Raw genomic sequence first — 26,999 nt, 5'->3', positions numbered from 1 at the left:
CCTGTTCCAAGGCTTGATAACCCTTTCAGTAAAGAAATTTTTCCTAATATCCAAAATTCTTGTTTCCTAATACTAAGACTGTCTCCTAATGATCATATTGGGAAAAAAAAATGGACATAGGAAATATTTTGTACAGCCATTTTAAAGCACTTAAATATTATAGGCTTATAGTTATTTTCTTAATATAATAAATATAATCTTGATCTTTGATCTTTATAGGTGACCAAACTGAGGTGTTAGGTGCATGTATAGGTTACGATGGCTTAAGAGGTTACCATGTGGCATGTCAGCTATGGAATGAGCCCACATGTGAACTCTAGCTGAGCACAAACATGCAGCAATGTAATTTATTTGGGCTTCCAGAGGAAGGCATTTCACCTAACCTGGAAGGTGCTGTTGGCTATGAGTGCCAGCAGCCAGGCAATGCAAAAGTTGGACAAATGGCTTCCTCAAGGTTACAGGAGGAGAAAGGCCAGGAGAGGAGCAAAGAGAACTGCTCTTCCTGGTCTCCTGCTGAAGGCCCCTGCCCCAGCCTGTTTAATGAGTATGCTCCTACTCACTTGGGTTTTTCCAAGGGCTCAGGCTCCTTTCGAGCTTTGCCTACTGGATTCTTCTCAGCTTCTTCTGCTGTGACTAAGTGAAACTCAGCTTCCACCTTGCCCTGGATCAGAGAGAACAGATGTAAGCAAGCAATCCTGGGTTATTATCACTAAATCACAGCAGCATTTGGCTTGTGAAGAAATTATGGAACCATCTGAGGGTGAAGGAAATTGATTAAAGAAATGAAGATTAAGTTTTTGCAGTTAAAGAGAAAGTACAAAGGAAAACCCAGGCACCAAATTCCTAACTTGTTCTCAAGGACCATGAAGAAAGAGAGGTAGGATGTTTACTTCCAGATCCCTAAATGTATTTTCTACTTCCTAAATTATAAAGTAATTAATCTGAGAAGACCTGTCTTCTATCACATGTCTTGGCACAACTGAATGGCTGAGATGGAGGCTCTGTTGCTGACGCAGACAGGGTGTAGCCCACTGATGGGGGCAAATTCAGCCAGTCGCAAGTGCTGGAGCAGTTGAGCTCTGGGGCCTCAGCTCATGAAAGGAAGGTGGCTAGAAATGAAATCTGTGTGCAGAAAATGTCATGCAGTCCTAGAGCTCTGTTCAGGCTAAAAGAAGAGCAGTCTGGCAGGGGGATTCTGATTCAATTTTCTTGGCGAATGGCCAGACGATGACACCCAGAGCTGTGACAAAAGGATTTGTTCAGCATCAACTTACTGATAATTTCTAAAATTTGGAAAAGTTATAATGGAATATAACTGCTGGTTTACTGCTTCTTTCATTGTTACAAGCCAATAAAGCTTGTTGAGTTAAAAAATATTAGTACTTATAAAATATCATGACTTACACCTTGCAGTAGAAATATGTAACCTGAGTTATTTGGACTCTATGTATCAACTGTAACTTCTGTTATGGGAGTTAGAGCTTCCTAAATAAGCGTTAAATATTTGGTTTCCCCTTGCACTCACAGCAACGAATTGAAAAAATACAAAGAGCTCTGGTTGCCTGGGATTATCAGAACCAAATTTATGGGGGATCACTGAAGTATTTGGAGGAGCCCTATGGATTGCCAGTGGTGATTGTTCTTCAGATACCATAACCAAAATTAGCTTCTATCTGTCTCAGGACCTCAGCAGAGCAATATCAGCCCCACAGAAAAGCTGTTCATCTACAGTGAGCTGCCTACCGTGAGCTCCCCAGCCTTGATGAAAGGCCACCAGCCTCTGACGCGCTTCTGCTGAAATATGGAGATCTTGTTTTCTTCACTTGCTGCCATGACCATGCCTAGGTCACATCTCTTGGCTGTCTTTGCTGCTCGAGGGAACCCATTCAGGTTCAACTCAAGAGTACCTGGAGAGGGATATAACATGACAACACTCAGAGACCAGAAAGATGTGAACTCATTCAAACAGCAGCTTCCAGATGAAATACATGGAACAATGCAGTAGGTTGGGCCCAAGCTTCATAGCTGGGGATCTTTCTGTACTGTCAACTATTCATTTGTATTGCCCTGGCATCATCTCATCCAAGTTCCTAATTATTCCCTCTCCAAGAAATGTATACATTTGCAACATGGTGCCTCAGAGAAAGACACGCAAAAGTTGGGTCTCAGACACCACTCTGTACATACCTCTACAAAATATAGGTCTGGTAAGACCTCGGGTGAAGTTTGGGCAGATCCATTGCATACTTACCCAAGAAGTCATCTGAAGAGAGTCTTTCAAAGTCCCACACCTGAAGCACCAGCTCAGCAGGTACTTTGCGCTCTGTCTTTTCCAAGGAAAATATGTTTTCTCTTTTACTAACCACCATTTGTTTCTCTGCTGGGAGATAGTAGAACGGGAACACAAAGCGCCAGTTGAAGTTGCCTTCTCCTGTCAAGGAGTTGTAATGTACGTCCGTCTCCTGCTTGTCCTCTTCCAGACCCTTTATCCACCTATGGCAAGCAGATATGGGAATACACTGCTGTCAGCTGGGTAGCTAACCACTGCAAGGTAACACATCATTCAGGACTGTGACACCCAGTGACAGCCCTGGCTCAGGCACCTCAGCTACCTCTGAGCCATGGCACAGGCTAGAGCAATGGCCTGCATTTTTGAGAGTGTGAATGTGATTTTTATTTAGATCAGACCCCAGAATACCAGTTGGCCGTTTACTGTTGGCTAAGACGTCTGTCTTCTTCTGGAGAGGCAAAGACAACATCAGTCATTTATCCACTACTAATCACCCTGTGTTCATGTTGTGTCACACTAATAAATTCTGTGTCAATGTCCCAAGACTGATTTAAGTGCTCACTATTAGAGTCTAAATTGTTTGTGGTTGCTGTTTGGGGGTATAAACATGGCATAAGCATGCTGAAGAAGTTTCTCTGGTTTTAATTGTGATTTCCTCTTGGTTTCTGCTACAGTGTGCATGGCATGTGATGTGCAATGCTATGTTATAAAAGGACAATGCTTTCTTAAACATAATCATCTCTTCTGAAGAGTTCCACGAGGTAATGATCCACCTAGGTATGTTTTAGTTCTGAAGTTCATTTATCTCAGCTTGAGTAAAGACTAGCGTTTTTGTGCTGCATCCAAAGAGTGCCTTTATCCCTGCAAACCCCATTATTTCAAAAATGAATTGGGAAAAAAACTAACAATCCCAAGTACGACACTGCCCCCAGTGCACATCCATGCCCAGTAACAGATTCAGCACCAAGTGCACTGTCTGAACATAATGAGATTTGTGTCTTCATTAGTAAGGCGCAGAAGCAAGAAGCTACCCACTCCTGGCTTTCCCTGTCAGACCACCCTGGCATAGATAGTGATGTCCTCGTGTCACCACACAGCTCAACACAAAGGCTGGCTCCCTATTTAGTTCCTCAATGCTGTGCTCTCAGAGCTACTCTGCTACTGCTCTGAACACTTTAGTTTATTGCTAAGTTGGATATATCCATGTGGACAGCAGTGATTTCAGAGTAGCTGCTCTCAGGGAACTGCAAGGGGAGGTTTGCTCAGCCAGGGTGTGCAATAACTGCACCTGCAGCACACTGGGGGCCATATGGCTGTATGAGTGCCTCCTTCACCTGGGCTAATATCGCCTGCTCCAAAGGAGTGGGACCAGTCCTGGTGCCCCACACAGCTTGGTCAGAGCAAACCAAGTTTCCCTGGTAAAATGCATGCAGATATACCCTACACAGGAGTAAGAGCCACTACCAGACTGCCCTGTCCTTATGTCCTTTGGATTTTGTATTATGTTCGCATGATTTTCAGAATCTGCAAAGTGAAAAATCCTCCTTTCTCTACTCCATCAGCCCCAGTGCTGCCTCCTCCAGATCTTTGTATCTGGTCAGTGGCAATACTGCAACAGGTTTCTAGGAAAATTCATTTTTCAATATGCTTAGTGCTCCACAAATTCCAATTTTTCCAGGACTCCACAAAGACACAATTCATGCTAGCATATTAATCTCACCCTCTAGTAGTGGAAATACACCAAGAAATCTAAGACCAGTCTCTCACCTGAGATTTCCAGTACTTCCTACTGCCACTTAGGCCAGTTTCCCCCACCCCTCTCTGGTGCCTGCTCAGAAGCAAACAGTGCAAAGCAGTACCCCAAATAGGCAAGTAATTTTAAGAAGTAATCTGCTACAATCTCAGGAAAGAGCTAGTTTGAGTGTAATCTCACCTTTCATTCTCTTTTCATTTTATTTATGTGAAATCCTTCCCATTTACTGATTATCCCAGTGACATCTCTGAAGTTGTGACAGGCATTTTGTCTGCAGCAGAAGGGGGATGGAGTACGAGCCTACGTGATGTTCTCCCCAGCATGGCCATGGTCATTCACCCACACATGCTCCCCAAGTGAGGTTAGAAAATAATTCCCATATAAATAGCCTGGCAAGCACCAGATTTCTTGCTTCTAATGTGATCATAATTCCATTTTCTCTGATTATTTCATACGTCTCAGCATCTGTGTAAGCACTAACAGTTCAAATTCTGTAAGTGTTTGATCATTTTTGCTAAACTGTGGGCTTGGTTCTCTTCTTGTGAGAAATCTGTCTGAGCAGAAGGCAAGGACTACTGTCATTTTAAAGTTATTTGGCTTTGAGAGGGAAAAAAAGGGACGAGGGGGGCGGGGGGGAGGGTAAAGCAGACGAGTAATTTGGGCAGGCATTTAGAGCAAAGTGCCAAAGTCACAGAAATAGCTTATCGCATATTCTCACAACATATTTTTTTTGTCTGCTTTTTGAGTGAAATATTAGTTGGCCATTTGAAGACAAGTCCTGAAGAACTTACCCTTTTACATAGATATCACTTGATTTTTGCCCTGTAAAGATGTTTTCATCTTCTAGAATTACATCCTCTGTATTCCAGATTATTACCCTCAGTTCATAGCTGAAAAAGAAAAGAAAGGCCTGTGTATACTCAAGCTCTGGTCAGACACTAATGTAACCCTCTATCCAATCATGCTTTTACAAAGTGAGAAATGTTGCATTTGTGCAAAACTTTTAAAGTAGCATCAGCTTCAGGCCCCTTCTGTTTACAAGAGAGCCTAGTGATAGAGTGGGAATGGTGACTCCTCTCAGCTCTTGGAGCGTGTGGGACGAGATCGGGGTCACTGCCAGCTTCGGAGGGATGGAAAATTCCTTGCTTTTTATGTGCCTGTTCCTTTTCAATTCTCTTCACAAAAATGCTGCAGTCAAATAAGGCAAAGTTGATCTGAGCAATATCAGAGCAGCCTCCAAGACAGTGAGCAGCTTGCTAATAAAAATCAGAGCTCCTTGGGAGATGCTTTTCAGAAGAAATGCCTAAAAACATTGTATTTGGTGCAATCCAGTGCATTAAAAGGGAAGAGAATCACTGCTTAGAGATATTTTCATTTAAGCAAGTGCAATCATCTTCAGAAGCAACAATAAAAGGAATTCCCATCCTTTCCACTCCCTGCATACAGACATTTATGATGGTCTTCCAAAGCTCTAGAAGCTTGAAACTGAAATACAGATGTTGCAAGTGACATAAAAAATTGCTACTCAAAAACTTGTGTATGCCTTGAGACACTGGGACAAGATTCTTCACTGCGAGGGTGGTTGGTCGCTGCAACAGGCTCCCCAGGGAAGTGGTCATGGCACCAAACCTGTCAGAGCTCAAGGAGTTCATATATGCATTTGGAAAAATGTGTAACTCATGTTTGCTTGTTTACTTGCTTTCTCATAATTAATGGTTTGACAATATTTTTCCCTACTTTTGGAGACTACAAAAATGGCAGCCACATTCTGCTTCTGTGGGTATCGTTTTAAATTTTTTGGGCTTGGAAAATGCTTGTTGTTAAGGTTCATTAGAGAAAGTTCTGATCTGAAGAGAGTATTGTACACAGACTCTTATTTTTGTCAAATCTTGGCTTTTGTAAAAGGAAAGGAAAAGAAACACAGTTTTATTACTTTGTTTCTTCTTCAAACATAAATACAGGAATAGTACCTGATGCTGCTTCAGACATAAAATTCTCAGGAAAGGCCTTGCTAAAATATTGGAATAAAGCTGATGCATGGTGGACTGAGAGCTATGTGTAACTTTGCATATAAAGTAGCATAAGTATCTGTCTGAAATTTGAGAGATGCTTATTCCAAATGTATCTTTGCCTGTTGCTGCTTTATGTGTTTCTTGATCTTTGAACCCAGTGCTGGAAATCCAATAGATGCAATACTATTCCATCAGATTAAAGACCTCAACCAGGGTCAAGTATGTTATCCTGCTGAAATAGGTAATAAAACTAGAATTACTTCTTTCAGCTCAACAACTGGATGATAGCATCAGAATTATTAAGGGACTCTTGCCTTTAGCCACCTGCAATCTCTACATGAAAAAGTAATATCTTTCTAAAAGAGGTGTGTGGTAGCCCTTGATGCAAAAATCACCATCAGTTCAGTTCTTGAGTTGTTTAACGGAGGAGACTTAATGTTGTTTAATGGAAATGCTCTCTTGACTTGAAGCCATGTGAACCTAAACTTTTCTCAGGATCACAGAAGTTTGTTGTGACATTTCTTTTTATAGCTCTTTCCAGAAGCTTAAGAAAGTCTCAGTCTTTGAAGACTTATGCCACTGTGTTGGGAGGAAAGCATAAACTGTTACCCTTTGGGTTTTCTTGGTGAAATGTCTACTGGGGGTCCTGGCAGAGGCATATCTTTAGGAAACATGTCGACCCACATCTGTACACGACCCTTGGGAAAAAAAAAAAAAAAAAAAGACTGAGCCATATGAGATTATCTCCACCTGTGGAAACCTGCAGACAGAGCTCAGGCCAACTCCTTCCTTAGGGCAAGCATCTGATACTCCTGATGTCTTATACAAAAGGGGAAAGAAAAAAAAAAAAAAAAAAAAAAGAGATAAACATCTCAATAACCCTGTTTCCTATTTTAGAGAGACTTTAAAAGGTTTTTAAAGTAGTTTTGATAGCCAAACTACCGCCTCCTCTATAAGCAACCAGCTCATTATCATGTAACTATGATTTTATCTATTAACTTACTATAAAATATATTTTTTTCATACACATATTCTATCAATCTTGCAGGAATTTGTTGAAGTTGGAATTGAGCTTAGCCATAGGCAACTTCAAGATAAAAGTCCATATAAAAATAGTACATGATGAAAGGGAAAAAAGAACCAAAGTCCAAATACAAGCACAAGAGTTTGTGTTAACTTAATCAACTAATTAAATTAAAAGAATGAAAACATGCAGCTACTCCTTGGGTGGGCACTGTGTATTGAGGGAACCGGCTGTATATGTGCATGTGTGACAATTTCCAGGTTGATACTGTACAAAGTCTCAGGTATGATCTAACACTTGGATGTTGTCTCTGCAAGTTTGCAGATACAAATAGAAACCACAGTAACTGGAGGAAAGGAAAACTGTTCCTGGATCTACCATCACCACCATCTCTGAGCTGCTCTACCTGTTCCATGCCTGGCTTATCCTTATGGTAGAGGGGCCGAGTCTCAATGTGTTCTGGGACCAGTTGGTATCCAGCTCCAGGGATTTCTTCCCAAGCACGTAAAACCTTTAAGGAGAGGTGTTCATATGATTCAACTGGCTCCTCTGTAGGAAAAAAAAAGAACAAAGAGAGCTCAATTATAATTTTGAACCCCTTGGTAATATGTTCCATTAATTATTAAAGTTGGTTATTAAAAATCTGCTTGATTTACAAGGAAGGTTTTATGTATCCCAGCTAAGTAAAGAAGGGTCTTTAAATGCATTTAATTCTTGTAAATAAAGGTACTCATGGGGGTAACTATAAGATTAACACTTAGGCAGCAGTTTATCCATAAAACACAGTGAATCATTTCACTATTACAGCAGCAGTTTCTAATAGTAAGATTAAAGAAACCCATGAACTACTCATTTTATGAAAAAATGCAAATGTAAGGATTTTTTACAGTTCATTACAGACAAGGAGATTTGGATTTTGATGGAGCTGAGAGCAAATATGCACTAGGAGTTATATCTACACTTCATTTTGCCTTGTGATGGCAACAGCAAAGACCCCCGTGGAAAACTGAATCACACTTCAAGGGAAGAGGGCTGAAGTTGAAGAACATTTCTGACCAGCTCAGCTTGGCCACTGGAGGAAGTGAGACCCCAAAAGGGCATATCAAGGAAGGATCAGTGTTAATATTAGAGGTAGGGTGGATACTGGAAAGCAGAGAAAGCCTTTTGAGCTCTTGAGCCTCTCTTTCCTCCCTTTTTGTGTGGGCTCCACATGAAAGGAACCCAGAATTTTGAAGAGAGGCTTCTCCTAGATCAGGAGAAAAGTACCTAAGTAAGAAGAAGTTAAGAGCTCATTGTGTCAGCAGGCAGTTGCCACTTTTCTCACAGTATTGTTATCCTTGAGTTGCTGGCAGGTAACAAAAGGTTTGGTTTGGATTTAAACAGTAGGTAGTAAACCCTTCCTAGTTGCTCAGAGAGGGAGGAAGGATGACACTGTGGTTAAGAGTCCTGGTTCCCTTTTGGGGAATGACATGTGTTTGAGATGTGATGTATTTCATCTAATTTTCGCCAGCTAAAAGCAAGGTCTTTAGGCTGAGCTACTCAGTCAAGCAACCTCAGTGGCAAGCAGGACAGATTGTCCCATGATAACCCAAGCCCTCTCTCAGGCACCTTTCTAAAGATTGTTTTCACCCTCTGAAGATGCATATTTCTTCCCACTGATGACAGGTACTTTTAGACCATCTGGGAGTAGATATCTAACCTGTATGCTCCTAGAGAAAAAGTTAAATTATTCTTTCCCTTGAACTTTAAAGCTGGATGTAAGACATATGTATAATTTTCTCTACCTATAATGTGGAAATGGTACTGCTCCCCTCTTTAGTATTCCTCTAGAGCTCAAATCTATGGTCTTTGTTAGTTTTACAGACCAAAGACAACCAGCACAGGAACAGAGCAGGAAACAATGACCCAGATGTAATTGTCAGAACAGCAATCTGAATAAGAATTATGCAGAAGACTGTATGCTGTAAACTATTTCTTTATAACATGTTGAAAAACTTGTGTACACAAGTACTTTGGACTTTGCCATCTGGTTCTACATTTCTTTGCTTTTACCATCTGGTTCTGTATTTCCTTGCTTTTGGTTTCCATCATCTTGTCTGATGGTGGTTTTTCTGAAGCTCATTTTAGTAAACCGGAATTTTTATTGAGAGATCTGTTGCTGTCAGTCTCACTCAATCATCTGCTAGTGAGGAAAACAAACAGCAATATTGGAGCCATAAATCTCTCAGACCAAGTAACCAAATGGATCAACTCTTTTCCCTTCAACAATGCTACCTGAGCAGCCTTACACTTAAGATGTGAGCTGTATTTTGTAGCTGCCAAGGTGAATTTGCTCAAAGATGAATAACCACAGATAAGTGAGTAGAGGTTTCCCTAAACTGTCACAGTGTCCATTACTGTCTCCAAGACCAGATCTTTTTGTTCCCCTTTGAAAATCTCCATCCTCACACTTCTTTTCTTTACCTTAAGTATAAACCTGAATCATAAAATAGTTTTATTTGGAAGGGACTTCAAGATCAAGTCCAACCACCTCTGCCATGGGCAGGGACATCTTTCAGCGACAGCTCTGTCCCACTCCACCTGAATTTACACAGAGCTGTGTTAGTGCTTCAGAAGAACAGTCAGAGTGGTAATAATCAAGGGGAAAAAAAAAAAAAAGAAAAAAAAAACACTACCAAAAAACCCCAAAAAACAGAGAGGTGGAAAGCCAAGTAGGTAAGGTAGGACTAGCAGATAAGTGGCCTGGAACCTAACTGTGGTCAAATAGAGACTTGTCTGACTTCAAGTAGCTCACTTTACATCTGTGTTTCCCTTTCCCCTTTCTCTTACTGCTTGGGTCTGTCTACACTAGTGTCTCAGTTTAGATAGGGAACATATTTTGGAAAAGAATCTCCCAGTAATCCTGATTTCCTGTGCTTTGCTTTGCTGTGTGGAGGGGTCTCAGAGCATGCAAACTGTACTCCCTTCAGATGAAACTAGGACAGAATATGTGTTCCAAGAGGATCCCGTGCACTCCAGCCACTCCTGGTTACCCCATCCTTGGGACCAGGCAGGACCTAGTCCAAAGTACCCCCTAACACCGACTATAGAGGTGTCAGGTCATCAACAATAACCATCTCATCTTACAGAATCTCTGCAAAGAAGCTACAGTCATAGCTAATATAGACACAGACTTCATCACCACATTTATACAAGTATTTTAAAACAGACAGGTTACAGTAATGTGACTTTAAAGTGCATAGCACGACAGGGCCCCAGCTACAGCTGGGCAGCCTATTGGTGCTGTTACAGTGCAGCTGAAAACTGACAAACTACTTCATTACCGTTCTCATCTTCCATGAAGACCGTCTGTCCTTTGAAGACTTTTGTTCCTACTTGTATCTCCCCCGGCCGCATAAAAGGACCATCTATTCTGTAGTCCTTACACAGCTTAGTGAGGATCTCACTTGGCTTGGTTGCATCTCGCCATGCATTGTACCCTTCTCTGCAAGGAGGGAACAGAGAGTGGAGAGAAATGGGTGAGGTTTTCCTTCAGCAAAACTCACTGGCAAATCAGGACTTCCCATGCAGGCTTTTGCTTTGTGACCAGTAGCCCTGATGTTTGCTAAGCCAAACTTTTCCTTTGAACTGTCAGTGCTACCTCTTACTTGAGACAACCCCTCTGGCCTGCTCAGGTCCTAGGACAAATCACTCTTTTCTCTTAAAACACAGAAGTTGATGCAGCCTTACCTGGAGTTTAGGTAAAGTGGCCCAGCCACCAGAATCTTCCCCAAGAAGACAAGGACCAGAGCTCTTTCCCTGTTCTAACTAAAGGATTCAATTCTACATGTTCTACCTCCAGGATGACATTTAAGGAAGAAGCATTCTGCTGCTCCCACATGCAGAGGAGAAACTGAGATTATCTTGGGACGTGCAACAAGGATATAAAGAAATACCTCATACTGGAGACTGAGCTGGCAAGGGAGCTCCTGGGGTTTGGCCTGCGCTCCTGGATTGTTTTTTTGTTTTATCCACCCTTTGTTTGTAGATAAAATAACAAAACAATCATAGGGGAAGAAACCCAAACCCTACTCTCCCAGGTTAGTGCCCCACGCCAGGGCAATGGAGTTATTTTAGTTTTAATTTCCCTGCGTTAACCTTTACGCAAAATGGCCCTGAGAGTACAGTTGTGTGACTGGGACCAAGAACTGTCCTGCCAGCAGCCCTGCACTGCTCCCAGTCCTCCCAGTGCTATGCCAGTCCCACCAGCCTTGCTGCAATCACGCCCCTTGCAGCTCAATAACGGAGAGCAGAATTTAGGACTGTCATAATTTCTCTGACAGATTATTTTCCATATGTTCTGTATGCCTATCCAAAGGCAGTTTATCAAGCATGTATGTTACACATAGGCTGTTTACTATCTAAAATACTTGGTAAATGAGTACTGGGGCTGGCAGCTACCCAAAGGTCTTTGGTGAAATTTAATTAAAATACCTCCTGTGACACTTTTGTGCTAGAGAAAGTATAATATTTAGCCACATCTGGAATTTCTCCTTCAAGTCAAGTCATTCACTGTGTGCTGTTCTCTGTTGTTTGAAGAGGTACTGACATTTCATATTGACTTTGTAGACCACAAGTAGCTCGATGCCTGCTGTAGAAACGATTTTCCAAATCAATTTTAGTCTCTCCAATGAGATCATCTGTTCCCACGAAGTCATGGTCATAGATCAGGACTGTGAGCAAGGAATCCTTGGGGAATGTAGCTTGGATTTCAAATGATCTACAGCAAAAAAAAAAGAGAACTACCTGCAGTCAAATCAGTTTTGAAGTCTAAAAGACTAAGTTAATGAATACTGTGCAAACAATGTGTCTCTTCTAATAAGCAGTGGGAGGTTTTTGGTAGTATGGTTTTTTTTGATGAAATATCTGAACATATTGGAAACACACAGTGCAAACGTATTTTCTCGCTCCTGCTTCCCCACCGCCCCCTGTACAGGATTGTTTCTACTACAGCAGATAGAGCAATGTGACCGAGCCGGTGAGCTGCAGTGATTTATCCTGTATCCAATACAGGTGGAAGTATGGAAATTACAAGACTAATGGTTTTCAGAGCCCCCAAAAGGGACATCTGAGTCTTTTCTGTTTTCTTCTAAAAGCTCCAGATTACATATTGAATATACGAATCTTGGGGCACCCAAAAAAAGTATCAGGCAAAAGCTTTAAAACAAGATACAAAAAAGCATAGATCAGAAGTCCCTTTTCACTCAGTCCATTTGAAAGGGATAGGAATTGTTGTCCTTGAGCTGTTTAGCAAAGCTGAAAGTATAAAAGTGATTTTCAAATGGATTTGACAGATTAGTGGAAGGTAGGACATGTTCATCAGCACAAGATTGGCTCTGGATTTCCCCACAGCACAGGCAAAACTGAGCTTTGCCTCCTGAAAGTCGAGTTTTATGCTGTTTCTCACAGTGGTTAAAGTCAATTTTGTAGCAACAGCAGAGCAGTTTTTGGAGGAGAGAGAGGTTTGAGAAAGCTCTGGGATTGCTAGAGGTTGGTGGCACCATTCTGACCAGGGCTTCTAGGATGGTGAGAAGTGGTTACCACGACTGACGCTACTGCTGTGACAGAGTTGCTGGGCCAGTCACCCCAGTCTTGCCACTGGAAGCAGCAGCAAGGCCTACCCAAATGAACAGCTTATTCCTAAACTTGTCTAAAACAGACACAGTGGTGATTTCCCATTCCATCTATATGTCTATAGTAGCTGTGCTTTGCAATTTATCATAATGACGGTTCAGTTGCAACCTCTACTAAGGAAGAGCTCAAATCACAGCAACTGAGATGGCATGTTATGGAGGGACCACACTGTTCTTGTCTTTTCTCCTTACACTTTTTTCTTTAAGTCTTTGCTTTTGCATACAGGACTCTGGCCTAGGGGGCCTTCAGTCCAACATAGTATAGTTTCTAAGTCTTAGTGTTCTTACAGAATAACTCCATCCCAGTTCAAAGCATTTTCAATCTTCTTAAAACAGGGAAAGTTACTGGCAAAAAAAATCACAGCCATTAACATTAACCATATAAGCAAGTATAAAGCAATGATAATACAAAGTTGGTGTGTACCGACATCAACTTTGTATTTCGCCTGGCTCCCCCATTCAGAAGACTGGGTGGTTTCAAAAAACTGTCTTTTTGGTCCTAGTCCTAAAATTACAAGACTTACTTGGCACTCTATTCATCCTGAAATAGCAGCAAAGATTGTGAAATCACACATTCCTGTGCTGATATTTATTTCACTTTAAACTTAAAAATTGCATTAATTTGCACAGAGAAGAGATAATTTGTTGTCTCATTTCCTCTCATGCACCATTTTGCAAAACCTCTCACAGATTGCATTGCATGATGTGTTTTGACTGGTATGAAAATGAAATAATTTATAATCATACATGGTGGCACCAATTCTCAACATTTTAGCCAGCAGAATAATGAAATATCCAAACAGGGAGAAATCAGCATATAACAAACACTTTGTAATAGTAACAGCAATAGTGGTGGCAAGTGATAAAGCAGAAATCACCCCTGAATAAAAAAATAAGCCGTCACTGACCTTCCAAAAACTGGGTTTAGCTGCTTGGGGATATAGTTTTCCCTGTCCTTAATTTCTGTGTTGCCCAGTCTCAGCACAATGTAAGGATCTGACTTGCCATCTGGATCAGCCGGGCTGAGGTTAAATGCCTGTTAGGAAGAAAGATGGTGGTGTCCTCCAGAAGCTTGGTTAAGTACAGCTGGGTCATGATACAGGACTGTGGGTTTCCTGTGCAGTTATGGGTATTCTGAAAGTGCCTACCACTTTGATTACATGCAATTCACAGCCCTCAAAAAATATTCTCCCATTTTCCCATTACTGAGAAAGTTTTGTTTAGATGTGTGTCATTTTGGAACAACTCTACTGATTAAAACTGGCTGCATTTGCATAACGTGGCTGGAACAGGTTGTCCATACCATGTTAGTTACATCTCTAGCCCTTTCAGTTTGAACAAGTAAAGTGATTCTCCAGTCTTGTTTTTTATCATGAGGAATATGTAACTTTTTCTACTCTGAACACCCATTTCTACAGAATGAAACATTGTCTGAAATACAACTAAAAACATTTCTATGATCTATATTAGGATCCGAGGCTTCACTACAAAAACACTGAAGGTACACTGAGTTGAAAAGAAATATCCAAGTTATTTTAAGGTTAAAAGAATATCTGTATACTTACTGCCACAATATAAACCCTGATGAGGACTTGGACGGAGTGGTTTGGTGGTATCCCTTGCAGGATGCGGGGCTGCCCTCCATCCAGCAAGCTGCCATCCTCAGGACTCGGGTATATGCAGAAGGAGCCCTGGCAATACACTCTCTTTTATCTCCCTCGAAAACAGATCAAGTGCAATACAAAAACAATCCTTTGAATACAAACAAAATATCATTCATGCAGCCTGCGCTGTAGCACCTGCTTATACACAACACATTTTGTGGTGCCACTCAAAGGAAACACAGGCTTCGGTGCACTAAACAATGCCTTTAAAAATGTCTTTGCTCTATAACATAGTACTACCATCACATCTAAGTGACTGCAAGAAGCACTTGCATGCTCTCTATTTTATTATTTAAAGGACTAACACATGCAGGTGTTCTGAATCTAGTTTTCTTAATATTCTAAAAATAATATTTTGCCCTTAACTGTATATTTGCAAATTGATAATTCCACTGAGTTATTTTCACAACTGTGACTGGAATCCAACTGTATTTTTGCAGCCACTATACCACTCACATAAATCAATATTGACTCATGCTGCTGAGTAGCTCATACTGCCTGAAACCAACTAGCAAGTCATTTGAACAGAAATTTGCATTGCAAACTAATTGAGGTATCAATGAGTTTAATCAGTTTCTCTAAACTACAAAGTGCTTGCAATCCTACTATCATTATTCATGCTTTGAACTACATTTTCAGATTGCCTAATGGTGCCCTGGATCAGGCTGTGCAGTTGTTTCCAACTGGAGTTGCTGTAAGGGCCTCCATTTAAATTACTGAATATTATATAGAAAGTGCTGTAACTGATAGTGCAGTAATGAAGTTGCATTAGTGAAATCTGGGCTACATAATATATCTCTTCTTTCCATTCTGTGATTTAAAACTTTTTTCTAATTCCTTGTTTCATAACAACAGTGAACACCTGGTGCTGGATGCTGCTTTCATCTACCAGATAGTGGGAAAGGAAAATATGACTCTAAATCCAGTAAAAAAGATAACTCTATTTACAACAGACTGTCAATGTCTTTTTCTTTCATCTTTGGTATACCTGAAATATGCATAAAAACATAGTTTCTAAATTATTACCCATTTAATCAACATTAAAGCTCACCTTAAATTTTCCTATTATTCTGTCTTCAGAGTCAGCATGAACTTCATCATTAGATTTTCCTCTTAATAGCTGGAAAGTTTTCACCCAGTCCTCAAAGTTATTAAATTCACTCTCCAAGTCCCCTTCATAAATCTTTGAAAATAGGAGAATGCTTATTTTTTGTGGTGCAGTGAATATATTTATAGTAACTTTTTTATTACAGGATGACTAGAAATCCATTTTGACTCAAAATACAGATTTTAATAAAACCAAGGTTTTGCAAAAGTCCTTGAGGGAAAAAAGTTAATTCCCCACTTAAAACAGGAGCAGTTTTGTTCTTAACCAAAGTCCTTCCCAGCTACTGCAACAGCACAGTAATGCAGCAGGTAGAAGTGGCTCTAGAAGGGTCAGGATGAACATTTGTAAGCACTAGTGTGAGTGAAAAATGGTGTGGATCTGTTGCTCTTTGCTTCTATTTCCTCTCTGCAATGTGTCTTTGATGTACGGACCCGTTCTGTTATGTTAATGTGTCAGAACATGAGAGCAGAGCAATAAAGTTCTGTGGGGACAGAACTTTAGGATAGGCAAAAAGACCAAATCATTTTTAAAAGGATGGGTATTTTTTCAACACTCTCCCCCTGTAATTTATGAAGTGTTATTCAGTGTGAAATAGAAGGGGCTAGACTAGTGCCATCTCCTAAAAACTGGATACAGCAGTTTCAAATTCCCCTTTATTCAGTTATATTCTAATCCAAGCATTCCTAGTCTTTTCAATCCCCCTCATCTCTCCAGTCATTTTGCATGACCCATATAGTTCTCTTTGAACTTTTTCTATTATTACCCAACCAAGTCTAATGCAAGCTGAATATTACCTCCCCATCAGGCAGGATGCACTAGCAATTGCAGCAATGCTTTCCATACTCTTTTTTAAGTCATTCTTAATAGGCTGCAATATTTCCAACATGAAATTTGGAATTTCCAAATTCAGTGCTTTACAGGCAAACAACAAAACTGAATTTTCTCTTCTCTTTCTGGGTGTGTCCATACTGGTAAACCAAAGGTCTAAGGCCAAGTGGGTCACATCCACGCTACAAGACTCTGTTTTTCTCTGGGTCCCTTATGCTGATGAGCATGACCAAATATAATTTTGTGTGTTTTATTCATTTTAAAGTGTCTGGTAAGGAAGGTTTGCTAAATTCAGCCACTGATGTCAAGCTTCAGGGCAAAAGAGAATAGCAACAGCCTTGCCCCTCAGCCATACTTCTCTCTTACCTGCAGTGTTGCCAGGTTTGGAGTTTCTTTCTGTTTCCATTTTAATGTCTTATCCTTCTTCTTTTTGTCTGGCTCCTCTTCTATCACCAGTGCAATGTGGTCAGAAGTCTGCTTGTCTGCAGAGATTTCATGACATCATACAGGTTTTTAGTGAGCAAAGCACACAAAATGCTTCAGATAAAGATGCAAAATACATTTTTGAAGATTCCCCTTTGTTCTTTTTCCATTCAGTCTTCTACTGCCAAGTTTAGGGTCCTAGCTTTTCCCACTGCTCCTCCCAGGCAGAAGGTGGCATTTTATCCTCTCTGTGGCTAAACCTTCTTGATGAGCTTCAAGGAGGAAGTGCGACAATGTCCTCTATCACTCTGGTGATACACCATTTTCCTTCCTCTCTGACTCCTCCCAGGTGTAAACTAACAAATCTTTCCACTAGAGCCTGAGCTAGACACAAAGCTTTTCAGCTATGGAAGTAACACACGTGGCTACAGAGTCTCTTAGCAGAAGTTGTTCCTACATCATTGATCCTGAATTGGATTAAAAATTGAGAGAAGCTTCTTTGTCTGAACTCTTACAAGTGCAACATAACATTAGGATAATCTCCATCTTCTATCATTTAGAACTTAGAATTTGCAAACCTTTGTGCATGAGAGCTCAGTGACAGGAAACCCATGTTATTCCAACACTGCCTGAGAAGTTTTAACCTACCCATCATCTGGCCAGCTGTAGAGGAAAGAGCCCAGTATATCAGCAGTACTCTGGTACCAGACATTGCTGGTGGTAGAATAGTAGAGAAGCAAAGCATTATTAGTAAGAGTAATAGAAAAATGCAAATCATTTACTTACTCTCTTCAGGTTTTCCCTCACTGGAAAATATTTCTTTTGCCTTTCAAAAGAAAAAGACGATGGACAAACTCCTCATTATGAATGTAACATTGAAAAGGAATCATTCAGTAGTAAATCTACTTTTACGACATTGCTCATCCATGAGAGATTTGGGCACGCTGGGTGACTTACCTTTTGCATTTTGAGCACAGAAGCATAGTATTTTGACCACCAGTCAATAACATTTTCAGCTGATTCATCTGCAATCGTTCTTTTTCTCCGCTTTGTTGATCGTCGGATGGATTTTTTCATATCCTACCAAAGCATGGGGAAAAGACTGTTGAATTATAGAGCTTATTAAAACTAATCACCCTACTCATGACATCAAGCATAAACAGACACATATGAAGAAAATGTCAACCACCAAGAGCTAAATAAAATGTCTCTGCCTTTCATTACAAGACACTTCACCATGATCACAATGTAAGATCTTTTGGAAACAGACTTTCTCCTCCACTTTTGTACAACATCTAACACAAGAGGTTTTCATCACTGCCTAAACACCAGGGACACAAAATCAGTCAATCACAGCAAGAGTTTTGCAATTAAATAGATCATTTAAGGCCACAAAAAGTAAAAATCCTACTGCTCTAGCAGTACTTGCCCACGTGCTAGATGATCACCTAGCATAAAAGGAAAGAAGGAAGTCTCTATTAATGGAAGTAATGAAATTTTTGTTTCATTAAAAACAAAAGTCACATTCTCTCAAGGGCCAGCAAGATAGTGTGCGTGTTAACATCAGCACCCAGAATTTCTAATCCTGAGATAAGTAAGAGATTACCATTCTATAAGGAAAGGCTAGAGTCTGCAAGATTTCAACAAAGAGTTAACTGGCAGTTTCAGCTCTACCCACCTTCTGTTTTCTGTTTTTCTCTGGTTCAGATGCAGAGTGCGCTGGTTCAGGGGCAGGAAGTGTTGAGAGACATGGGTCTGGTTCTACCACTGTACATCTACCCTGCTCTACCTCAGCGTAGATGTTATCAGCGAAAAATGGTTCTTCATAGGATAACTCAGCAGGCTGGGATGACTCAGATGTAGCTGAAATTGAAATTTGGCAAGTTAGGTAAGATTTTGCCAGAAATGCTATCATCACATTTGGTCATCATCAAATGATCATATGCTTAGGGGTTTGACCCTACACTCAGCACAATAACGCATACCTTCTAAGTATGTGCCTATTATTAAGCCTCTGAGTAGGTCCTTTGTCTTTTCATTTGGGGTAAGGTTTGGACATTTACCTTTCTCAATTTCTACAATGTCTAGTCTGTTTGGTGTAGCTTGAGGACCCAACTGGGTATTACATAGGAATTGCTTAAGGCAATTGATGGTGTGTGTTCCAACAAGAGTACTCCTCCCAAATGCTCTCCAGTCGACCACGCAGATGCTTAGTGGCGGATGCAAGAGTTCATTTTCAGGAAGCTCCTAGTGGAGAAGGACAGATGGAAGCATGAGAACTACAGAATATAGAACACATATAGAATATTTGTTGTGCACAGCAGTAAGACTGTTAATCTTCCCTCCCTTCTGCTCCCCATCCTCAAAACACAAAATGCATACAGAATAGGCAATATAGTTCTGTCCACAGTTTTCTGCAAAGCCTTGTCCTTAAGAATACAGTGGACCATATGGATTGTGCAACTGAGTGGAGTCCCATGTTGTCATATACAAGCATCTCTTGTTAGAACAAACTGGGAGAATCAGGAATGTTCAGAAGGAATGAACGTTGTGTTGGAAGTTGTGGGTCTTAATGCCACTGGTGCTTTGTTGAAGGCTATAAAGCCTATCTGCCTCAGTTTGCCCAATCATGAGATATGGACACTGGGTGGTTACATGCTTTATAGGATGAATTAAAAAAGGGAAAGCAGATCTTTGGACATGTGATGTACAATGGAAGCTAAAAATACTGTAGCAATCACACTTCAGTATCCAGGTTAGTGTTTTGATATCCTTTTGTCTTGTAAATAAACTTCTCTTTTGATGCTAACAACTAGAGCAAATCAAATAGCTTATTTTTTCTAATGCTGACTTTTGTCCACTGAAAGTACCAGCTCTTATAGCTCAGCCAACAGGCAATAATTACAATTCCAGTTCACAACAGCAAGTGTTAAAATATGAAAAGGTCCAGAGCTCATGAGCCAGAAAAGATCCATCCCCTTAGCAGCCCAGTAACATGAAGGAAAATTGAAAGAATTGAAAGAAAATAAAGGAAATTGAGCACTACCTTGCAAAATGGGAAAGGAGGAAAAAAGTACTAAAAATATTCCTGCTATCTGCTAACAAGTTCCAATCTATCAGTAAAAATCTGATTGCAACATACTTCTTTTCCTGCTTAGGATACTACATGAGGAACATCACATTCTTTTATCATTCAATTGTAGCAGACATCTTTTAAAGCATCTCCAAATCAGTAGCTTTCAGATAAGAACCGATGCCCCTTAGTATTTAATCAAGACACAGAGGAAATTATTTGACAAGAAAGGAAATTAGTAATTAACACCTTGCCTAATGAGAGAACAGGCAAGGTGTTGCATGGTCTCCAGGCAAGGAGCAGCATGCTGTACGTACCACTTCAAACCAGTCTGCAAGGCCACTGAAATTGGGATTTTTCTTGTAGCTCTGAATGACAGATGATTTCACTCCTTTACCCGCACATTCAATGAGAACCTGGGGGCGATCTACAGAGAGGAGCTGGACTTTCTTCAGCTCTCGAAGACCCCAGAACAGGACCTGTGGTGGGCAGAGAGAAACATCGGTAGCCTGCAGAGACCCCTCCTTTTGGCATGGAGGACTACCAGAAAAAAAATAAGCAACTTAAATCTGATATCCAATAACCATCAGGATTATGGTGGAAGTTAAGCCAATTAATGACAGCGAACAGTTATCAAGAAGTTATTGCCAACTACAAGCCATAGTAATCACATCTGTTAAAGTTATCTTTTGAGCAAGGTAAGGGGATTATTCATCTGAACTGCAGGGGCTCAACTTCTCTAAAGTGTCAGAGCTGCTGAAGGAGCAAACAAATCCCACAGGATCAGAGGTGATTAACAGGGGTTTGCCAGCTGAGCTAGCCCTCAGGTCTGCAATGGATGGCAGGAGGTCTCCAAGCAGCTTTCCTTCAAAGGGCCGTGCTCCTGGTCTGGAGGACAAGAAGGAGACTGGATCTGTGAAATAGGACTCTACAGGAAAAACAGGACTTTAAACAGCACACACTGGGGGGCCCTGAAGGAGAGGGCTGGGGCAGGGGAAAATGGTTATATTGCAGCTGGTGAGAGAAGCCATGAGTCTCATGAATCTGAAATGAAGACTGGAACTGAAATAGAGTGTGGGGGGCCTTCAAGGACGCCTTGAACGCTGACAGGACTGAGGATTTGTGTGAGTCGGGGAGTGGCAAGGGGCACTGGAGGGGAGTGAGGATCAGTGGGATCCTGCTCTGTTGCCAGAGGTTCCCAGTTAAAATTGGGCACACTTCTGTAGTTATAATAGCTCCACAGCCATTTTAACCAGTGTGAGATAGAATTTACAATATCTTAACAAAAATAGCTGGTTTATATTCATTCCATGTTATTTCCTTGCTGGATACCCTCCAGAGTTCATATTTCACTATATATATGCACACTTTGACTATAAACCTGTTCTCCTAGCAATTAAGCGATCTGGATCTGGATGCAATTTCCCTGATTTTAAGGTGCCTGAGGTATCAGACTGAGGAGTAGAGTTGTCATGGGCTCCCTACAGAACCAAAGGAGACAGAGATGTGCTTCCAAAACATAATTTAATCTATTTAAGCTCTGAATCACTCTGGGAGGGTGGCTGCTCTGCTCAGCTGTCCAAACAAAAAGCCTACGGTGAAGATGCTTCTAAGCTGGGTGCCTTAGAGATAGTTGCGATGAGTGTCACAGCAGCATAATAAAGAAAATGTACAAGCAGCACAAGGAAACCCTGCTGCAGGGGCAATGGGAAGGCCTTCATAGCACAATACTTGGAGGAACACCTACGTTCAAGGATTTAAGTTGTCCCTTTAGCATCAGCAGAGTAGTTCATGGGCTTATTTACCTTGCAACTTGAGGTATAAAAAAGAATACCACTAATAAAACCTCTTCGCTATGTACAGAAAACAGTAGCTTAACTAAATGATATAGCAGAGCTGATAATTGTTCTTTTCTTCTCAGCAGCTCAATTGCTTGATCTCTGAAGGCAAAGCTGGAACTGCTTCTGGGCTCCCAAATGAGTATTTCTGGGGAAGGGCCACCAGGTTACACAAGCAGGATCTGACTTGGCACAACAAAATGGAAAATAAGCAGGTGGTGTGAAGGCTGTAGGATGAGTGACAAGGAACGGTGAAGGTGGGCAGCATCCATTACACTGACATGAAAAGCTGCCACAGTTCCCTGTTTTCTAACACAAGGGGACTTTGGGTCCAAATGGAGGGGAGAGAAGGCACAAACATTTGTATGCAGGTGGGCGACATTGCTTGGCTGAAGTTTGGGACCCAGAAAAGGCTGATGTTGAACTTCACCTTCAGTGAGGTCATCTGCAAGGAGAAGCTCTCCAGCAGAAACTTCCCTGGGTGCACAGAGTGCAGGTCCATCAGCCACTCTCTCATCATCCCTTTCTGTTACAGTTCAATAAGAGAATAAAAGGAGCTGAGATTTGGAAACGGAAATATTCTAAGTAACTCACCTCCACTCTGTACTTGCTTAAAACAGGTCGGATGTTGGCTGGGACTGGGTAAATCTGGCCAACATCTGGTGGATCCACGGGGGGAAGTGCATCTGGATCTGACTGAGGAATCTGAAAAATTATGCAGTCAAAACTTAGGCTGGTTTTTCGAAGAATAAAACCAGTATCACAAGTGTCTGCAAAAGGTACATAGAACACATCAATTTTATGCAGTTTTACAAAACACATTGCAGAGCAGACGGGTGGTGCTGTGAGAAGAATGTGACCTGGATTGCTATCTGCCCCGCTGTGATGCTGAAACACTTGGCAGGAAGAGTATTCAATAGACTGGGTTAATGCACCTTTCTGAAAAGAAATCTCCTTTGTCCTAGCAGGACATAGCCTGCCCTAAAGACATGCATGTACTGAAGCATGGTAATTCTATTTGCTAAAAATGGAAAGCATGGTAATTCTATTTAGCAAAAATCCTGAGCAAAAGTACTTAGAAGACTTTCACAGGAAAATTCTATATCTGATTCTAGTTAAAAAAGGCTGGTGAACAGACAGTGCACATCAGCTAAACTGCACATTTGCCCTACACACATAATCTTCTTAAACCACCAGGAAATAGCGGTCCTGCTTTATTGCATGCTGTCACCACTTGCAAATCACATCTCCAGTGTTAGGGCTTCTGTGCAACTACTAAAATCTTGCAGCAGGCGGCACTTAAGTCCTTTGTGTGTGATTGCACATAAGCCTGTCCCACGTTCAGGAGATTATTTGGGCGTGCGTTGCTGCCCTGTGCCAGGTGGGTGGGAGGAGAGCACGCTCCACCACACCTCTGACCATCTCTTTGCCTCTTGCTGTGCCCCAGGTTCTCCAGCCTGTTTGGTTCACCTTCTGTGGAAAAGCTCCCTGGTTTCACTTCCCAATCCCTTCCTAATTTTTAACCATGTATTTATGACCTTCTCAGCCCATGCAGGGCAGATCTGAAGCCTGGCCTGATTTAGCAAATTTTCACATAAACCAGTTAAAGCCAGGACCTGATAATCCCTCCTACCAAAAGCTCAGGCTGTAAAAGCAAAGAACAGCAGGAACACAAGTTTCACAGGTGAGCTAACAACTTGCAGGCAGAGGTCTCCTTGTCTTTCTTATGAAGTATGGTACTTAAAGTGTACTGTTTTACAGCTTCTGGGAAAAAGAAACACAACTTATGGAGTGCTTCATCGTTCCTAAGCTAAATTGTCACTGTTGAAAGGTGAAGCATCTGAGGTACAGCTCTCAAAGGACCTGTAAAGCTGAAGTCTTCTGCTTCTTTTAACTAGGCCATCTGTCTGTTATTTGCAGCTAGGTACAGTTGTGTGGGAGTTTAATCAGCATAAAGGAGAAAAGATGTATTCCCTAGTACCTTCTAGGTGAAGGAGGAGATGGATGGAAAACATATCTTCTAGCATAGCACCTACAGCATACATGAGTAATTAATACATAATTAACAGCAATAATTCACATGCACAGTTATTGCCCTTTATAAGTAAAAAATCCAAAGCAATTAATTTCATAGATTTTGTAGAACTTAAGGCCAGAGATGTAGGTCTAATTTTGTTGTTCCCCAATGTATCTGGTTTCTATCAGCCACCTCTGTGACGCTGTTTAAAAAGCCAGACAGAAACAACTTTGTGAATAATACCGTGAATAATAACTAAAACACACATAGTTATTTGCATCTCTTTTTACAGCTGTAAGAAGTGATTAGTTCCCAAGGATATGGCCTGGGAAGGAAGGCTGGGAGAGATCTGCCATTTGAGGACAGAGTTGCCTCACAAAGAGTTTGATTGAACTGCACTTCAAGACTGCAAAATCTAAGATTGCTGTCAAATCAAGATTCCTTGGATCTTCACTTTTGTTCTTTTGAAGTATTGCAGTTAACTGAACAAAGTTCTCCAATATATTGCAAGGGCCACAGTTTCCCAAGACCTAACAACCACTAGTCAAGTTGAGAGTGATTCTGCATTAAAAACTGAAAATCTCTTGATTTCACTGAAATTAGCTCGGTATGACTCAGAGAGGACTTTGCTTCATGGCCATACTGAAACTGCACCGTACAAAAGGTGAAAAAGGATCTAGCACTCAAAAGGCAATAGAGGAAATACCCACAAAGTATATTTACAAGGGGATTTTGCACTTGTGATTAAAAAAAAGAAAATCAGTAAATCCTGAGCCCACTTTGAGCAAAATCAAGATTCCTAGTATTTTTTTAGTCTACTATTTTTCTAAATGCCAGGGTGCTTTATTGTAAAAATCATTTTATCCCTCCGGCTATATATCCCTAGTATAACAGTATTCATATTGAGAAAGGAGCATTCACTTGCACAACATTTCTTCAACTGCACCAAATGGTACCTGCATATCAGAGTTATAGAGCACAGTATGTCATGGGAAAGGTTATGGGCTCAGAATGAGAATAAATTATTGATGAGAGACTTTTGTGTCCATCCTCACAAAGAGCATCATCAGGAATCCCCTGATATTAGAAGGAGCCACCAGCACATCAGCTCTGGGAGTGCTTTGAAGCCTCACAGATGTTTATATGTATCTTTTCCTGAAATTTTCTTTAATGTCTATATTGCTATTATCTGCCATGTGAGATCATAGAATCATAGAATGCCCTAGAGTGTTATCACTGAGAGGAATAATACAGCCCATGAAACTGACTGCAGGGTCTTTATTTACAGTTCTTGTCAACTCTCTAAAGAAGTCTTAGGGGTATATTTGAGTATATCCCAGAAGCACTGCTGCTTTCCTTGTACCGAAAGATGGAAAACAAGATACAATGCTTTCTTTGTTCACAAAGAAGTGGATTTCAATAAAAAAATGGAAAAATTACGGCTAAGGTACTAGACTCTATCCCTAGGTACCCGTCATAATGAGGAAATGTTCCACATGGTGTTGTATTTCACCAAGAATATAATTAGGCCATCATGCTTAAAAGCCTGTTTAATCTTGGGAATATCCGTAAAATGTGTCACGAAGTTCCACATTTTTCCCATTTCATATTTCAGAATAAACTTCTGTAAGTTTTCAGCAAAGATAAGTTGCCTCTAACTGGTGGCTCTGCAAATTCCACTGAAAACCCCCGAAATCCCAGACACAATACACCCCACTCATGCATCTGCTGGGCCAGCCCCAGAGATAGATTGAATTTGCCTTTTGTCCTGCAGTTGGAAACCAGTGCAATATTTCTGTTAATATGTTAGGGGTATCTGAAAACTCACTCTCCCTAATCTATTCCTTATTATTCACCACTCCCTTTTCCTAAGAGAGAAAGTAGTACTGAGAGCTCTGATGTTGCTAAAGTCAGGGCCATAAGCTAGCCCAAAGAGCAGGTCACTGCAATGGCTGTTTTTTGTAAGCCCAGGGTGCAAAAGTGTAATGGTCCAGAAAGTCCAGTTTACCTCCAGAAGCTCAAATGTAGCAAGAAGGTCTCCTCCTGAAAGACTTCCACAATGCACTGGGTGGTAAGAAAGTTTAGGCGGTTCATAGTTTTCATCAGCAAGTCTCACCACAGGGGCAGCCACTGTAGACCCAATATATTCTGCCTTACCCTAAAAAAAGGAAAATATAGGTGTCAAATGCGTTTGAATTTCAGCGCTGTCCTAGGAGCCAAGATGATACAGAGTTTAGTATTTGTGAAAAAAAACTTCATCTGAAGTAAACAGCGAGGTAAAATGTGAGGCAGCTATGAAAGTGGAAGCACTGAGTACTTGTCACCTCTTCAGAGCACCCAAAGTTTCTGAGCTCTATATTCAGCCGGTGGGACTGTGTCAGAGTTTGCATGGTCAGAGAAAAATCTGTGCTTCCCTCAGACACACTATTTACAAGAGAGTGCAAGGGAGATGGCGGAAAGATGCTTCGTATTTCTCTAAGCTAGTCTTTGGGAGCAATATTCACTTGGGAAAAAACAAGGCCACAGCTTTGCAAGGACAGAAAGTGAGTCTCAGGGATGTTTTCGGATGTTAAACTGCACACCACTGTAACCCTGAGCTGCATTCACTGGGGTCATGCATGTTGATTGACAATTTTCCATTTAATGCCTATTCAGTGACATGCTTTGCTGTTACACTGGCAGTAAGATGTAAAAGTCCGATTCTTTTTCTAAAAAGGATTTTGAATTTACCACTGCGTCGTCATCGTACAGCTCAATGACAATTTCTGGTGGGAACTGAGCGATCTCCTCTCTGTCGCCATGAAGCACAACGCTGTTGAAGAGCAGCATCTGGTTCCAGGTGGGAGATAATGTCTGAGAAATGATCTAATGAAAGAGAGGAAATGCTTAATGAGTTATGCATTGCTTGGCTAGGTGTGTTTCAGCAGGATGTACTGATCTACTGGTGATGTCCTTTCCCAAGGCCTGGACAACTCCCTTGTCTGAGACACCACATTTTCCAGCAGCTATTTCCAGCCAGAAGATATGATTCTTTTGCTTTGAGGCCAGCATCTCTGTTATCTTTATTTCCCTCTTTGGCTCACAGACCCCTCATGGGCATATCAATACATGACCACCAGGTCTGTGTAGACAAAGCTCAGTATTAAATTTAGAGGAAAGCTGTTGGTTTAGGAAAGCAGGCATGTGCCTGGTGCTACTAAGATAAAGCCTTTGCTCTAAAGTTTTCACTTCTCCAGGGTACATTTTTTCAATCTTGTTTTTACTTCAGTGTAATGACATACAACACTTTATTAAAAA

The 26,999-nt window shown here is 41.0% G+C and overlaps 1 protein-coding gene across 1 annotated transcript in view; it reads right to left on the bottom strand.

The window, feature by feature from the left end:
• FER1L6 (fer-1-like family member 6) overlaps positions 1-26,999 on the bottom strand; it is a 79,643-nt gene that overhangs the window by 4,113 nt on the left and 48,531 nt on the right. The window contains exons 21-40 of the mRNA XM_014965179.1: positions 26,433-26,567; positions 25,711-25,860; positions 22,280-22,390; positions 20,165-20,326; positions 18,838-19,021; positions 18,453-18,637; positions 17,732-17,854; positions 17,561-17,600; positions 16,718-16,833; positions 15,467-15,598; positions 14,317-14,442; positions 13,660-13,787; positions 11,668-11,838; positions 10,403-10,563; positions 7,486-7,628; positions 6,665-6,753; positions 4,835-4,933; positions 2,252-2,493; positions 1,744-1,907; positions 561-661 (exon numbers count right to left, since the gene is read on the bottom strand). Of these exons, the coding sequence (XP_014820665.1) occupies positions 561-661; positions 1,744-1,907; positions 2,252-2,493; positions 4,835-4,933; positions 6,665-6,753; positions 7,486-7,628; positions 10,403-10,563; positions 11,668-11,838; positions 13,660-13,787; positions 14,317-14,442; positions 15,467-15,598; positions 16,718-16,833; positions 17,561-17,600; positions 17,732-17,854; positions 18,453-18,637; positions 18,838-19,021; positions 20,165-20,326; positions 22,280-22,390; positions 25,711-25,860; positions 26,433-26,567 (2,762 nt within the window). The remainder of the gene's footprint in view (positions 1-560; positions 662-1,743; positions 1,908-2,251; positions 2,494-4,834; positions 4,934-6,664; positions 6,754-7,485; positions 7,629-10,402; positions 10,564-11,667; positions 11,839-13,659; positions 13,788-14,316; positions 14,443-15,466; positions 15,599-16,717; positions 16,834-17,560; positions 17,601-17,731; positions 17,855-18,452; positions 18,638-18,837; positions 19,022-20,164; positions 20,327-22,279; positions 22,391-25,710; positions 25,861-26,432; positions 26,568-26,999) is intronic.

The sequence above is a fragment of the Calidris pugnax genome, unplaced genomic scaffold (assembly GCF_001431845.1).
Source record: "Calidris pugnax isolate Ruff unplaced genomic scaffold, ASM143184v1 scaffold41, whole genome shotgun sequence".
Classification (NCBI taxonomy): Eukaryota; Metazoa; Chordata; class Aves; order Charadriiformes; family Scolopacidae; genus Calidris; species Calidris pugnax.
The sequence above is the reverse complement of the archived record's forward strand: the minus strand, read 5'-3'. Positions and strand labels throughout refer to the sequence as shown.